The sequence below is a fragment of the Vicugna pacos genome, chromosome 12, assembly GCF_048564905.1.
Source record: "Vicugna pacos chromosome 12, VicPac4, whole genome shotgun sequence".
NCBI classification, from domain to species: domain Eukaryota; kingdom Metazoa; phylum Chordata; class Mammalia; order Artiodactyla; family Camelidae; genus Vicugna; species Vicugna pacos.
This window is the reverse complement of record NC_132998.1, coordinates 61,182,231-61,197,261: the sequence shown is the minus strand read 5'-3', so window position 1 is coordinate 61,197,261 and position 15,031 is coordinate 61,182,231. Positions and strand designations below refer to the sequence as shown.

Genomic DNA, 15,031 nt, shown 5'->3' with positions numbered 1-15,031 from the left:
GGCCGGAGAGCTGTTTATACACTTCAGCAAGCCTGCTGGAAGTCATACGGACCTCGGAGAAGGCCACCCACGCTACCTGACCTCCCAGAGTCCTCGCTGTTCCCACGGGGGTGGGGTCATCTCAGCCTGTCCAGAGCTCTGGCCTCCGGGACAGCTCTTCCTGGAGAGAGTAGAGTCCCTTTCTCTCCCAATGCTCCTCTCCATGTGTTCTGTCCCTTTGCACTGTCTCCCTTCCAGCCCACTATAGCCTCTTCTCCCTGTGCCTACCTCAGCTCAGGAGGGGAGGAACCCCCGTGGTAGTCTGAACTCCCTGAACTGTTCATAGGTCAGAATTAGCCAGGCTGCACCGCAGAGCGAGAACGGCACCGTTTTCTGTAGAGGGGGACAGTAGTCCTCCGTTCTCTAGGAGCTTCCAGATTGACTCTAAACAGAAAATGTGAGAGTGATCAGCCAGGTAGAGACCTACAGAAATGGTAACGCGACAGAAGGGTGACTACAGTTTTTGAAGACAGGAGGAGGAAAGAGTTGAAAATACAGTAGATCGTTTTTTTCTGTCGTATTTCCTCTGGCTGTTCCACTTTCAGCTATGTGGTGTCCTTTCTAATTAGCAGCTCAAAGAATGAAACATTGTACGCTGATTTTCACTCCAAGTTAGCCACTAATATTTTTTCAATTACCCTTTTATTATTTATAATTTAGATAAGCTAGTCTCTCCTTTCATATGTGAGAAAAAATGGTCAAATCTCACCTTGGCCCTTGTCAAAGCAAATAAGAATTTGAGCTTTCCATCATGACTCCTACCTGGAACCATTTGAAAAATTGCTTTCAGCTGCATCCCAGCCTCTATGACTGTGACTGTGGGATCTCAGCAAAAACTGTAACTTCCTTAAGCCTTGGTTTCCTCATCTTAAAATGGGGACAATTATTCCTACTCATTAGGGCAGTGGCAATATGTAGAGGTGTGAAAAACCCACTGTGGTGCTTGGCACGTGGCAAGTGCTCAGTATGTGGGAAACAGCATTTATTACTATAACTGGGAAGTAACAATAATCCAGGATGTGACGACGTCAAAGCAGTGGGCACCTGAGAACCTGCTTATTCCAGTGATGATCAAAAGGCTTTTAGCCAAGTCTATAATTATTTATTAGAAGATTGTTTTATTTAATCTGAGTTACTAAAAAAATTATTTTTGTTTTTGTTGTTTTCCGTCTCTCTAGTTATACATTACCTACTCTGGGAAGCTGTCCCTGGCCCCTCAGTCTGCGTGAGAGGCCCTTCTGGGCGCCCTCAGCCCCTCGCTTCCTCTGTCAGAGCCCTTCCTCACAGGCCTTTCCCCTCCCTGACCCACGGGGCAGAGCATGGATGCTGGCCACGTGGAATTGAGAAGCTCCGAATCACTGTGTTGTACGTTCCTGCCAGTAATCAAAGTGGGAGCTTGTCAGTAACAATGCAGGGTGCCTTTCAAATGGGAGGGGCGTGAGCCCCAGGAGCGGGGTTGGTGTGGGGGCCTCACAGTGTGGCTCTGTTTCTAGGTCGGGAACTACAAGCGGACCGTGAAGCGGATTGATGATGGCCACCGCCTGTGCAGCGACCTCATGAACTGCCTGCACGAGCGGGCGCGCATCGAGAAGGCGTACGCGCAGCAGCTCACCGAGTGGGCCCGGCGCTGGAAGCAGCTTGTGGACAAGGGTAGGGAGGCCACCGCGCGGTGCATCTCGGCCCTAGGCGCTTAGGTCCAATCATCGACCCCCTCTGGGCTGGCTTCCTCTCTCGGAAGATTGGGGTGGGAGTTTATCTCGCAGTTCTGGGGGGCTGTAATTTGTCACCCAGCAGCACAGACAGTGGGCGGGAGCTTCCTCCCCCTTCCTAGGGATGCAGGACTCCCATCTGGGAACAGTGAGTTAACGGAGAACAGAGCCTTCAGGGCCCAGACTTGAGAAGGCTCCTATCCAGTCAGAGGCCTTGCTGCTCAGTGCAGTGGTTTCTGACACTGACTGTTTATTTGTAAGCTTCGCCATGTAACAAATTAGATAAGACATGTAACAAGTCAGATGTAACAAGTGACATCGGCAGGCTTTCTAATTTTGAATTTTATCAGGAATTACTGCAGGTGTCGTATGATGCAGGTGTTGCCTCCCCTTCCTCCCCAGCAAAACACTCAAAAGATTCAAGAGCTCAGTGACAGTGCTGCTGTGGATGCAGACTGTGCTCAGAATGCACTTCCCAGCAGCAGAGGGGACCTTGATTGATTACGGGATTTCCTGGGACAGAAGCGGGTTGATGGGGGTTTCTCAGGGTGTGTTTGGGGACCGGCTTTTCTACCATGACTGGTTGTCCTCAGAGGAGACGACTGGGGAAGCCAGGCCAGGACAAGGGGTCGTGCAGGGTAGGGCCCCCAGGCAGCTTCAGTTGGGTCTGGACCAGCTGCTGGTCTTTTCCCTGATGCTGAAACGGGTTTTCTGTGGGGCTCAGCACAGAGCCGTGGTACAGAGCAGGTGCCAGGGAGTGGGGTGGCCTTGCATGGGCAAGGAGTGGCTGGCAAGGGCCCAGCTCCTTCAGTAAACGGTAGCTGGTGTTACTTGTTTCCACCTGCCTGAATCCCCTCTCAGGATCCAGCTGTCAGTGCTGTCCATTCTGTTTATTCAGAACATGAGGTTCATCCTCACTTTGTGGATTCTGCCACAAGACCTAGGCAGTACAGGGAGCTGCTCATTTTGTAGACATGAGGGGTTAGAGGTTCAGAGGGGCTAACCTTCCATGTTTATTCACACCCCCACCCCATGCCTCTCTATCATTGTCCCTTGAGGGCAGCCCTGGGTCTTCCCGTTTCCTTCCTCAGCTTCTGTGTAGCCTGTCTCTCCTTTGTCACCTCATGCCAAGCCATGTCACACCCTCAGCAAAATGACAGGCCCGATTATGGGCTTTCTTCCTGAGAACAGTGAGTGAGGTGACTCAGGCACCCCCTCACCACTGTGTAGAGAGTCCCATCTGGGCCAGAGCAGATTCCTGTCCCTTCCTATCCTTCCTCCCCAGGACAGGGCTTCCATTTGCTGAGGAGACAGTCTTTCATTCAACAAGCAGTTCTGGGGTCCTGCTGTGAGCTGGGCTCTGCGTGTACTTGTGACCCAGAGGAGGAGGGCCAGGGGCCAGCAGGAGCCCGAGAGGGTGGGCTCAGAGCAGCCTGGCAGAGGTCTGCTCACTTCTTCTAGAAGACCTCGTCTTCTCTAGCCAGCCTTAAGCAAATCAAAACTTCCAGGATGAAGAAATTTGAGTTTTTAAAGAGCTCAGTGACTTTACAAAAAGGAAATGTGGGCAGTCCCTCAAATTCTCTAACAAAAGAACGGCAGAGCAGATCCAGCTTCGGTTCCTTATTCTTTTCTTCATCCCAGGAACTAAAAAAGGAACAGCACCAAGAGAAAACAACCAAAGGAAACTTCCCAGCCAGGCAGCCAGACTGCCGGCCTAAACCCCATCCTAACAGCTCAGGGAGGTTAGCAGAGGAGGTCCCCCACTCCCCCAGGCCCGTCCGGGCCGCAGTGCCCTGTAACCCACCGGCTTCTCTCCTGTGCCAGGGCCTCAGTACGGGACGGTGGAGAAGGCCTGGGTGGCCGTCATGTCCGAGGCGGAGAAGGTGAGTGAGCTGCACCTGGAGGTGAAGGCCTTGCTGATGAATGAGGACTTCGAGAAGATCAAGAACTGGCAGAAGGAGGCCTTTCACAAGCAGATGATGGGAGGCTTCAAGGAGACCAAGGAGGCCGAAGATGGCTTTCGGAAGGCACAGAAACCCTGGGCCAAGAAGCTGAAAGAGGTGCAGCCCTCCCGCAGGCCCCTCCCTGCCCCCGCAGCCAGCTTCTCGCTGCAGCCTGACCCCCGCCCCCCCACCCCCGCCCGCCGCAGCGCCTCCCTCACCCCCGGGAATTCCTGCCTCTGCTTTAGGCACAGGATGCCGCAGCTGCTGGAGAAAGGGCCACCCCTCAGGCCCGAAGCCTGTGGTGGCCAATGTTACCCAGATTCAAGACGCTCAGTGCTTTATACGCCTTCTTTACATGATCTTCATCAACCCATTTTACAGTCCTGGAAACAGGATTAGAACCACACACAGGGCTTAGAGCTCAAAACCCAAGCTCTCTCTTTTTTTTGATAACTCCATGTCACGAACCTTCTGGTCTATTAAGAATATTAAATCTACAGTTGCCAAAGGTTATCTAAGATTAAACGATTATAGAAATTATATTAAACTATTACAGAAATCTATATTATAGATTATGCTTCTTAAATTTGAGCAGCTTGTTAAAACCCAGGTTCCCAGCCCCACCTCTAGAAATCCTGATTCAGTAGGTCAGCAATGGGGCCCATGAATGCTCAGTCTTATTATCTCGCAAGTAATGCTTCTCCCACTGGTCTAAGGACTACATTTTGAGTAGCACAGTTTTAGAAGAGCTGTTGGTAGCACTGGGGACTGGTCATTAATGTCCTAGATTGGAAACCCAAACTTTTAACCACTAACAATGATTCCCCCAACCCTCGGGAACTGTCTATTAGAAGTCCCTTCGGACTAGTAAAGGAGGTAATTTTAAATTATTCTTTCTCTTGTATGGATTTTTCTCTCAAATTTGCAGTGATACTGATACTCATTTTTATGAAAGCAGCAACAGAAACAGTTGCGTCTCACCCAGCCTTGGCTAGCCGGAGGCTGTCATACCTACACCCCAGCCCTCAGCACACGCGGGACCCCTGCCAGCAGCCTGGCCCGCCCCCTTCTCAGGGGCAGACATGCTGCTTCCTTCCACCCCCGCCCCCTCCACAGCTTTTCTCAGGAGCTGCACTGCCTTCCTCCTTCTCAGAATCACCCAGGACAGGCCTCCATCTCTGGGTTGTAACAGCAGGCTTCCCTTCTTTTCTCTGTCTTGGCTTTTGCCACATCTCTCGTCTTCCCTCTTGTCCCTGGCCCCATTTGTAAGGACACTCTCCCCCTCATGAGGCCTCAGTTACAAACTCACCTTTCTTTAGAATGAAAGCTGTGCCTTTGGCTTAAGCATGAAGCTTCTATTAAATTACATATATATGTGCATCTGTATATATGTGTGTGTGTATGGGTATATATATGTAAATAGTAATTAAAAGATACCGACAAGGTGGCCTATAGCCCTGCCTCCCAACACCACCGCCCCTCGTGTTAGGTCTCAGCTGCCTGTCGTTCTCCTCCCTCAGCCACACCTCCCTCACCCCCAGCTCCGTGCCATCTGGGTGGCTTTCTCCAGCCAGTCTACGTACGACCACCCCAGTGCACCTGCCTCTCTTCCCTGCTTTATTCTCCTCTTGGGCATGTAATCACCTCCTAACTTACTCTGTGCATTGTTTCTTGTGGTTGCCTCCTGCAGCTACACAGTAAGCTCTGGAAGGCCAGGCTGTCTTCACTGTACCCCTGGTGCCTAGAACAGTGCCTGACCACGAAGCAGGCACTCCGTCAGTATTTGTTGAGTGAACTCCTGTTTTAACTAGTTGTGATTATACTGAACGTACAGCTTTGTACCTGCTCTTTCCTCCCCTCTTGGCAGCACAAGCACTCCCCTAGTCTGTAACCCCTGGTGAGGATTTTCATGTTCAGGAACTCGTTCTCCCTGTAGGTAGAAGCAGCAAAGAAAGCGTACCACGCGGCGTGCAAAGAAGAGAAGCTGGCAATATCGCGAGAAACCAACAGCAAGGCAGATCCATCCCTCAACCCTGAACAGCTTAAGAAATTGCAAGACAAAGTAGAAAAATCTAAGCAAGACGTTCTTAAGGTAAATTGTGCACTTCTTGTTGCGTGTTGAAAGCACACGCCTCGCCCATTCACATTCCTGGCACATAGTGAACCTTTGTTGCCGCTTGGTCAGATGGGTGGATAGACGGCTGCATCAGTAAAACACATTCCTGCCCTGACCAGAGCCATCTGTGCCCACCTCAGGACTGGGGCAGAGCCGTGGGCTAGGCAGGCAAGGGGACCAGGTGATTCCCGCACCCAAGGAACAAGGTGGTGGGGCGGCTGGGGTTGCTGCAGGCAGGGAGGCAGGAAGGAATAGCTTGTGCAGGACGCGGAGCTGTGAGGGTCAACAGCAGGGAGCTGACGATGAGCTGGTATGGAAAGTTATGAGGCCCACATTGCCAATGGCCTTGAAAGTTGGGCAAAGTAAGGAGTTTGGGACATTGCTGATAGGGGAGCCACTAGTAGAAGGTTCTAGAGCCTGGGAGGGGAGGGCAGAGGTGTGGAGGACCAAAACGGCTGGTTTAGAAGGGAGTCTCCAAGGAGGGGTGGAGGTGGGAGAATACGCTGAAAAGCCTGTGCCCTGTGACCATAAGGAACTTGAGGGCTGGGAAGGGGTGGATTTCTCCAGCAGCCTTGGCAGTGAGGGCCCCCAAAGGGGTGTGGGCAGAGGCTGTGGGAGCTCATGGGTGGTGGGAAAGGGCCTTTCAGTCAAGAAAAGATGGAAAACAGGCAATGTAGCGTCCTGGGTACCCTTCAGTTTCTTCTGCTGTGAAGGGGGAAGGCTTTCTGCCGCACTGGATCAGTGAGATCAAATGGGATGATCGTGTAAACTGTCACGGGCTCCACAGATGCAGGCAGTGATTCTGCAGGCAGGTCTGAATCACAGGATTTAAACACTAGACAGCGTCTTGTAATTTGAAAGTTCCCAGGAAGTGAGGGCTGATGGGAGCAAGGATCTGGGCCTGTTTAATTGGCTCCCACCTTGGCCCCTGGCCCCACCTGCCTCCTTTGCTCTGTTCTAAGCGCTGGGTGGCTGGAGGCTGCAACTGTCAAGGGCCTGCCCCGCTGCAGTGTTTGCAGAAGACAGTCCCAGGCTGGATTTGGAGAAAAAGGAGCTGGGCTTCAGGAACAGGTCAAGACGCCGACTGGGGAAACAGGCGTCCCGGGCTGGTGCATCACGACCTGCCCACGTTTTCAGGCCTCAGACAAGCATCACTGAGCCCCAGGGAATTAGGTGGTGGCATCTCTGTTTTGTGACTGGGTAAACGAAGGTCAGAGAGGTTCAGTCCTGTGCTGCCCAGTGATGTGAAAGCCCATGCCCTCTCCACTGCTCCTCACGGCTGTCGTCACGTAGCAAGGCAAGGTGGGAGAGGGGAGGTCGTTGCTTAGAGCAAGCATCACAACCCCTTGGGGAGCAGCTCCCTACCACCTGCAGCTGCCCTAGGACTGGGGCTGGGCCAGAACACTGTGCAGTGAAAGTTCTCCGCTTTCTGGGAAGGAGAGTGAGGCTCCAGGAAAAGAGAGGCGCCAGGATCTGGCCCCAGGTCTGGTTGGTGCTTAAAGCCTTGTGATCTTGCCTCTGTGGTAGCTGTTGAGCCACTGCTGCTGTGGGCAAGATCCAAGGCTCAAGGGTGACCCAGGACAGCTTGTCCCCAGGGGAGAGAGGACATGTGTGTGTAACGTGAACGGGGAACAGCGAGGCAGTGATCCTCCGAGTGACCGGCCCTTCCCCAGCGTCTGCCTGTTTGGGTCTTGCTCCAGCTGAGAGGCCTGGCAGATGCCAGGAGCATGATTTACATTTCAGAAGTGGAGGGGCCGGGACTTGAATTGTCAGACCCCAGAGCTCATGCTCTTTATGTTTTGGAATCTGAGGAGGCCTGAGAAGCTTTCCTTAAGGATGACACTGGTGGTGGAGAGGACACCCAAGATGAGCCAGGAGGCCTGCGTGTGTAGGGTGTTGGGGGCTGCTTCCCAAATATTTCCACAGGCCAGGCTGGGTGGGAATGCCCCTCAGGAGCAGAGGTGGGGTGTGAGTCCTCTGGCGAGGAATTTAGGGTGCAAAGGAAATAGGTCAGGGTGCTCCTTGAATGTGGGGTCACCCAAAGTGTCGGACTTCATATCGTCACCTGAGAATTGTCACCATCTGGATGCTGATGGGTTAGAAGTGTAGAGAGGGACAGTGGCTGGGTGACAAACAGGGTGGTGCGGAGCCGGGCTCGCTTGCTTGCTCTTGCTCAGAGGGAGCCAGGCTGCATCTCGTGTGCGTGGGTTTTCTCGTAGACCAAAGAGAAGTACGAGAAGTCCCTGAAGGAGCTGGGCCAGAGCACCCCCCAGTACATGGAGGGCATGGAGCAGGTGTTCGAGCAGTGCCAGCAGTTTGAGGAGAAGCGCCTGCGCTTCTTCCGGGAGGTTCTGCTGGAGGTTCAGAAGCACCTAGACCTGTCGAACATGGCCAGGTAAGTGCACGTCAGTGGGAAGTGAGTCCTGATGGAGTCAGTGGAAAGCTGCTTCTGGACAGAGGTCGGTTGGGCTCCCCAGCTGTCGAGTGGTAGTGCTTGTCAGGAGGTCTTAAGTTCTCCTGCCCAGGGAGGGCCCTTTGGCCAAGTCTTTCTGCAGCTGTGCAGTGCCCTCTGCCTGGAACAGCTACTGCTGGCCTGAGTCAGACGGTGTCTGGCCACACTCTGCCCGCCCCAGGCTCAGTCCTCTGCGTCTGGGCAGGAAGGGAGGGCCGTGGCTCGGACCAGAGACAGCTGCATGTTTGAAATCAACCTGGGAGCGACTCCAGCAGTTCCTGGGCTGGCACACCCTGCCCCTGGTGTGGGCTTACTTTGAGGACCTTTATGAGGTCCTTTCCATCCAGAGCAACTGGCCACCAGCTTGCTCCTTGACTTTTTAGTGGTTCAGGGCCCTCGAGAAGCACAGACCCTCAGGGACTCAGTTCTGAATGGAACACGGAAGCCATTATCTTTCTTCTGCACTTTCCTCCTCTTTGGTCCCATGACCCCTTCATCAGGGCAGTGGTCTGGGCTCACCCTGGACCTAGACTTCTGTCGTCCATATAACAGAGCCATTTAGAAATGACTCACAGGTCAAATTTTGTTGTTAATAGGAGATTACCTTCCTTTTGTCTCCCTCTAGTATAAAAAACTCAAATGCAACCATCATTGTACAGCTATTCTGCTCCAATTAATTAATCTTATGAGTGTCTATAAAATAGGTGGCATCATCCCCCACCTTACTGTTGAGGAAACTGAGGCTGGACGCATTGAAATGACTTGCCCAGGCTGCACGGCTGGCTGGGGCTGCCAGGTTCTTCCAGGTGTGGTGTGACACCCCTCGTGGAAGCGCTTGTCCTCGCCTGACACGCTTCCTCGCTTAGTCCTCCGGCCCGTCTGGGGAGCAGGTGGTGCAGTGGTGTCCTAGTGCTGCCATAACAGACTCCACAACCTGGGCAGCTTCAAACAACAGACATTTATTCTCTTGTGGGTCTGAAATCAAGGTGTCAGCAGGGCCTCGCTCCCTCTGGCAGCTCTTCCCTAGGGAGGATCCTTCCTTGCCTCTTCCAGCTTTTGGTGTTTGGCGTCACTTTTTGGCCTTCCTGGACTTGGAGACACGTCACTCCAGTCACATGGCCATCCTCTCACTGTCTCTGTGTCCAAATTTCCCCCTTTTTATAAAAAGGTGCCCATAGATTAGGGCCCAACCTAATGATCTCATTTTAACTTGGTCACCTCTGTAAAGACTCTGCTTCCAAGTAAGGTCACGTTCTGAGGTACTGGGGTTAGGACTTCAACGTATCTTTTTTGGAGTACACAGTTTTCAACCGGTAACATGTAGCATTATGCTCATGCAACAGAGGAGGACACCAAGGCCCTGAGAAGGTAAATGACTTGCCAGCCATACAGATTAGAAGTGAGAACACCAGGACCCGCCATGGTCCATACTCCCATCCGACACAGTCGGCTTCGTAGGGAGGCAAGCTGCTCTGAGCTGTCAAGCAGAAGCAGGTCCCCTAGGTAGCTGGCAGGTTCTGTGGCCACCACAGCACCAGGCAGTCTTCCTGGACTGCTCCTGCACATCTGAGTGTAAGCCTTCTAGCTCTCCTGAAGGGGTGAGGGGAACTTCCCTGACACTCAGTTCTGGACCTGATTAGATGGGACCACACAGGTTGATGGCCCATGTGGCCCAGATGCTGGTACCTTTTGTATTATCTGACACAGAGCAAAGCCAAGTTGCTGCCACCTGGTTTGATTTAAAGCTGATTTGTCAGAAGCTGGAGCTGTGGCTTCCATGCCACGGTTGTTGTTGACTCCTTTCTGGGTGCATCGTGGCCAGCTGACCGTCCAGCTGAGCCAGGACAGGGTGTCTGATCTGCACTGTGAAGTTGACTGTAGTGTAGCTGCAGACCATGGCGCCAGCTTGGCCAGACGCTGGGCAGGGATAGTAGTGGCCTTCTCTTCCTTCCAAAAGAGTCATACTTCTCTCTGATTTAGCTACAAAAACATTTACCACGACCTGGAGCAGAGCATCAAAGCTGCCGACGCAGTGGAGGACCTGAGGTGGTTCAGAGCCAACCACGGGCCGGGCATGTCCATGAACTGGCCGCAGTTTGAGGTAAGAAGAGTCTGCGCCTGTGCCCCGCTGTCCTGGGAGGGGCCTGGGCCCACAGGGTCAAGTCCTAGGCTTTCTCCTTCCAACGCAGCATTGGCCTGGGCCCTATTTACGAGGCAGCCGGAGAAACCAAGCGGATGTTTAACGTTTGGGGAGCTTCAGGCGGCATTACCGAAGGGTCTTCTGAATCTCTGGCGAAGGTGCAGTAATGTTCTTTCCCATTCAGAACTCTGATGGTCACTTGTTGGCCACTGGCATTCCCTTCGTGGTGAGTCCCAGGAGCTGCAGGACATGCAGGAGCCCTGGTTCCCCGCTCAACCCTGTGAGATAGCCAGGAAGGGAGTAGGCACAGTGCACTCCAGGCCCGCTGGGCCCAGGGCACCAGCTCAGCAGCCTCTGGTCCAGGACAGACGGGGAGCGTGGCCCCAGCGTGTAGCCATTCTTACCCTTCACATGAGGGTCTTCTCCTTATTTCCTTATATAAGTTCAACCAATTTTGGTGTAGGATTAACTTTCCCCTTTCCCATTTTCGTGGGACCAAGCTGTTCAGTATCTTTATATGCAGAATTTGAGGGCCTGGGGAATCTTGAGACTCTTCCAGCCCTAGAACTGGGTCCCCAGGCCCCACCTGGCCCTCTGATGGTAGCAGAGAAGGCAGTGGCTACCAGTCTCCTGTCTTGTGGTGAAGCAGGGGCTGAGAGGGGCCCCACACGCCCATGGCTACTGCCTCCCTGAGGGAGGACGCTGGAGGCGACCCCCTCTGCCTTGGGCCCAGGTCACGTGGCTTTTCCTGACTCAGTCGCTGCCAGAGCCCAGGCTGCACTGAGATCCTGCCTCGCCACGTATCAGCTGTGGGATGCTGAGCAAGTCATTGCCCTTTTTGTGACTTAGTTTTCCCATGTGTGAAATGGGATGATAACAGCACTAAGCTTCTCGGTGGCTGGGGGTCAGTGACCTGGTCCACAGTGGGTACTGCCCCTGGGCCCACCACACAGGCCCTGTCTTAGCCTGTAGTTTTGTTAGTCCTCATACCTGTGCCTCTGTTTTCTGATTCCCAAGAAAGCTTCTCTATATGACAGTGTGGTCCCTGCAGCTGAGCACACCCCCAACACTGTCTTTAGGATATCTGCTTCCGGGGGGGCCAAGAGCAGGCTATGTCTCTTCATGGAGGCACTGGGACAAAGCAGGGGCCCTAGGCCTTCCCAAGTGGAAGTGGGCCTAGAGGAGAAAGCACACAGCCCAGCTTCTCCTCCCCTGGGTGACGGCACACGGGGAAGAAGCGAGTTGGTGATGGGTCTTGTGCACACAGCTGGATTCCACCCCACGGGGGGTGTGGTTGTTGCTGTCAGGAGAGGCTCAGGAAACCCCGGGATATGCACCCCCTCCAACCCCCAGGTCCCTTAGGGTTGTTCGTCACTACCCAGAGAACAGAATGGTCTGGAAAGGAAGGCTTGACAGGAAGTCTCACTGGGGTGGGTGTCCTGGTCAGAGCCCATGGTGGTCCTTCTCTCTGTGGACCCTTCAGGCTGGGGACCCTGCACGTGACACGTGCTTGCAGCTCTTACAGGATCTTGCTTGACTTCCTTTCTCTAATGAAATTATTTTTTTTTCCCATGCCACAAGGACGAAGTAAGTTTCTATTTTATGGCTAACTTACTGAATCCCAAACCTCCTGTGTTGTGTGCTCAGCCCACGTGGGTCTGCGTGCAGCGTCCGTATTCTGGTTCTGGCAGCATGTGCTGTTAAAAAAACATGGCTGCAGCCTAGCACAGGCTGTTTTGTTGTCCAGATTATAATAGTGGGCCCTTCCCTTCACAGTCGGCCTGGTGTTGATCTCGTTGGCCGTTGGAAGCCACCCCATCAGGACGGATTTATATTCAAAAGGCCACTGTGGGGACTCTGAAGTTTCAGCTGAGCTCTCAGTCAACTTATTTTAGTTAAGAAAATAATTAACATACAAATAGGTGACAGGGGCCCAGATCTGCTGCCAACTCTGTGTGAGCAAGTCACTTTTTCTTTCTGGGCCTCAGTTCCCTCATCTGACAAATTGGCAGGTTACACTTGATGTTTCTAAGATGGTTTCCAGCCTTGAAATTCTATGACTACACGTGAGCAAAGCTGTGGGCTCAGTCACACCAAGTGTTAATTCCATTAAAGTTGTCAGATAATGGGTGGAAGTAGGGTGGGGGACGGATTCATTAAACATGTGTGCACATGTGCTTTTCTGGAAAATAAGTCTCTCCCAGTGTTTTCAGTGCAGTTGATAAAAGCCTGTTCACGTGCTGGAAAAATAGTGAACCTTCAGGAAGATCAGCTCTGTGCTTTGCTTTGTTGGCCCTCAGCACGCTGCTCCGACGGAAGAGGAAGTTCTGGGGCAGGGGAGGGTGCCGTTCCCCGGAGACTCGAGTGGATGGGTTTCCCCCTCAGTGATGGAGGAGCTCCCTGGCCCCTGCTTCTGTTTGCATCCAGGGCTCATTCCCCGCAGCCAGCTCTCTTGCCTCCTCACTGGGAACCAGACAGTTCAGGGCAGGAGGGAGGGTCTTCAGCACTGAAGGCCAAGCCCTTTGGAGGGTGGGCTCTGTCTGCTTTGGAGACCTGGGGAAACAGCGAGGCCTCTGGCTGCTGCTGCTGGCCTGAGGGGCCAGAGACTGAGTGCCACGGGGGCAGGGGCAGGGACGGGGAGGCTCTCCGGGACTGGGATGCAGGACCCCTGAGTGTCAACCCCAGTCTTCTCATCATCCACCCGTCCCTGGAGGCTGGGCCAGCACAGGCTGGAGCTGGGCCTGGTACTGATCTCCAGGCCTCGAGGAGGCCCCACCTCGCATGGTGAGGAGTGGTCCGTGGTGGGTGTCAGGAGCCTGAAGTCTGCTCAGAAACGGGCTAGCAGAGGCAGCGAGGCTAAATGTCACTGTGTGGGGCAGGCCGCTGGCTCGCTGGCCAGTGTTTCAGACTGCCACAAGTGAACTTCCTGACTTCTCTCCCCCGCTGCCCGTTGCCCAGGAGTGGTCTGCAGACCTGAATCGTACACTCAGCCGGAGAGAGAAGAAGAAGAGTGATGGCGTCACCCTGATGGGCATCAACCAGACAGGCGACCAGGCTCTGCAGAACAAGCCTGGCAGGTGGGCACGGGGCAGCCTCGGGCCCTCGGGAAAGGTCCCTGGGTCCTCTGCTCCGGCTGGGACATCCCCAGCTGGGACACCTGGGAGATTCCCCAGCGCGGCCTTGCAGGGAAGCCCGGGGCATCATTCCAGACACTCCCTGGGTGTCCGAGCTTTGCTGGGCAGCGGCCCAAGGGCATCTCTGGGGAGAGTCATCAGTCCACCTGATGCCAGAGCTGCAGGAAGATCCAGAGAGGAGCCTGCTTGGGCCACAAACGTGCTTTGGGCCCCAAGCGATGGCAGGAACTGCCGTCAGGTGCTAGTCACTACCTGTCCCCAGAGGTGCACACGGGCAGGTGGAGGTGATGGTCACTGGTGTCCTTCAGGCAGGCCCAGGTGTCCTAACCAGGTTTGTACTTCCCCATGCTGTATGCAGGGCCCGATTTGAGGGTGGAGCATTGCCAAGTGTACTCTTTTTCAAATTACCTCTTTGCTGAGAGCATTGGTTATTTCTGACCTCATTCGCTAAAACTGAGTTTGGACCACAGAGGTGGCAATGAGATCATTAGAACCTCGTGGGAAGTTGTGCTGGTGAGGCCTCAGAGTCCCCAGCAGGTAGGTGTTGCTGTCCCCTACAGAGCTGCAGCTGCGAGCTGCCCTCTCTGGAAGCCATGCCTGCCCCACAGGCCCCAGGCCCGGAGCCTCCGAGCCATGCTCGGGGCATACATCTCAGGCTTGCAGCTTCCTTGGAAGGCCAGCACAGGTTCTGTGGGCCTTTCTGTAGCCCTGGGCCCTGCAGTCCCTGCCCAGGCTCCCTGGGCAGATGTGGCTGATCATCATTCAGCTGCTGTGCCAGGCGGGCTTGGTCAGGTGACTAGAGCAGTGAGCCCTGTGCCAGGGGTCAGGTTAGCACCTGTGTGACTGGGGGCAGGGACCCAGAAGGCTAGGCTGCCCAGGGCTCTTGTACAAATTCAGCTGCACAGCACTGGCTCCCCCCCCAACCCCGCTCAAAGTCAGCTGAAGAAAGTGCCAGGAGGGAGGAGGACCTGATGGTCTCAGACATGTGGTCCAGATGTAGGCAGTGGGCAGGCTTAGGCCCAGTGCCCCTTGCCAGGCCTGAAACTGATGGCCATTTGGGGTCACTGCTGGCATTTGAGGCATTTGCTTCCCTCCTCTCCCCTCCCTGCTCAGACTGAGCCATCCACCCAGCATTTTGAGTGCCCACGCCATGCTGCCCTGGGCTTGGAGGCAGGAGGTAGTGTTGGCCTTTGGAGCCCCGTCCTGCGACTTGGTGTTCTGGTCCGTCAGCTCGGAGTCCACAATGGAGCACCTGGCTCTTGGGGGCCTGTCTTATTTCCTTACCACTTTGTTCTACGCTTAGCACCTGCAGTCACTGCATCTCACCGCCCCTGGCTGTCAGCGCTTAGGCCTGGCTGGGGTCAAGTTTCTCTGGTCCCCTCTGGGCCTGGCACACTGTAGGAAGTTGAGATAGTTGTGCAGATGGATTTTCCCTCTCTGGAGCACAAAAGGGGTCCTTCTTTCTTCCTAGAAAGTGCTGTTCAGCAGGCTTTGGTTC

The 15,031-nt window shown here is 54.1% G+C and overlaps 1 protein-coding gene across 1 annotated transcript in view; it reads left to right on the top strand.

The window, feature by feature from the left end:
* PACSIN2 (protein kinase C and casein kinase substrate in neurons 2) overlaps positions 1-15,031 on the top strand; it is a 121,620-nt gene that overhangs the window by 100,671 nt on the left and 5,918 nt on the right. Inside the window, exons 3-8 of the mRNA XM_072973633.1 lie at positions 1,533-1,689; positions 3,573-3,808; positions 5,628-5,783; positions 8,027-8,202; positions 10,240-10,360; positions 13,358-13,476. Of these exons, the coding sequence (XP_072829734.1) occupies positions 1,533-1,689; positions 3,573-3,808; positions 5,628-5,783; positions 8,027-8,202; positions 10,240-10,360; positions 13,358-13,476 (965 nt within the window). The remainder of the gene's footprint in view (positions 1-1,532; positions 1,690-3,572; positions 3,809-5,627; positions 5,784-8,026; positions 8,203-10,239; positions 10,361-13,357; positions 13,477-15,031) is intronic.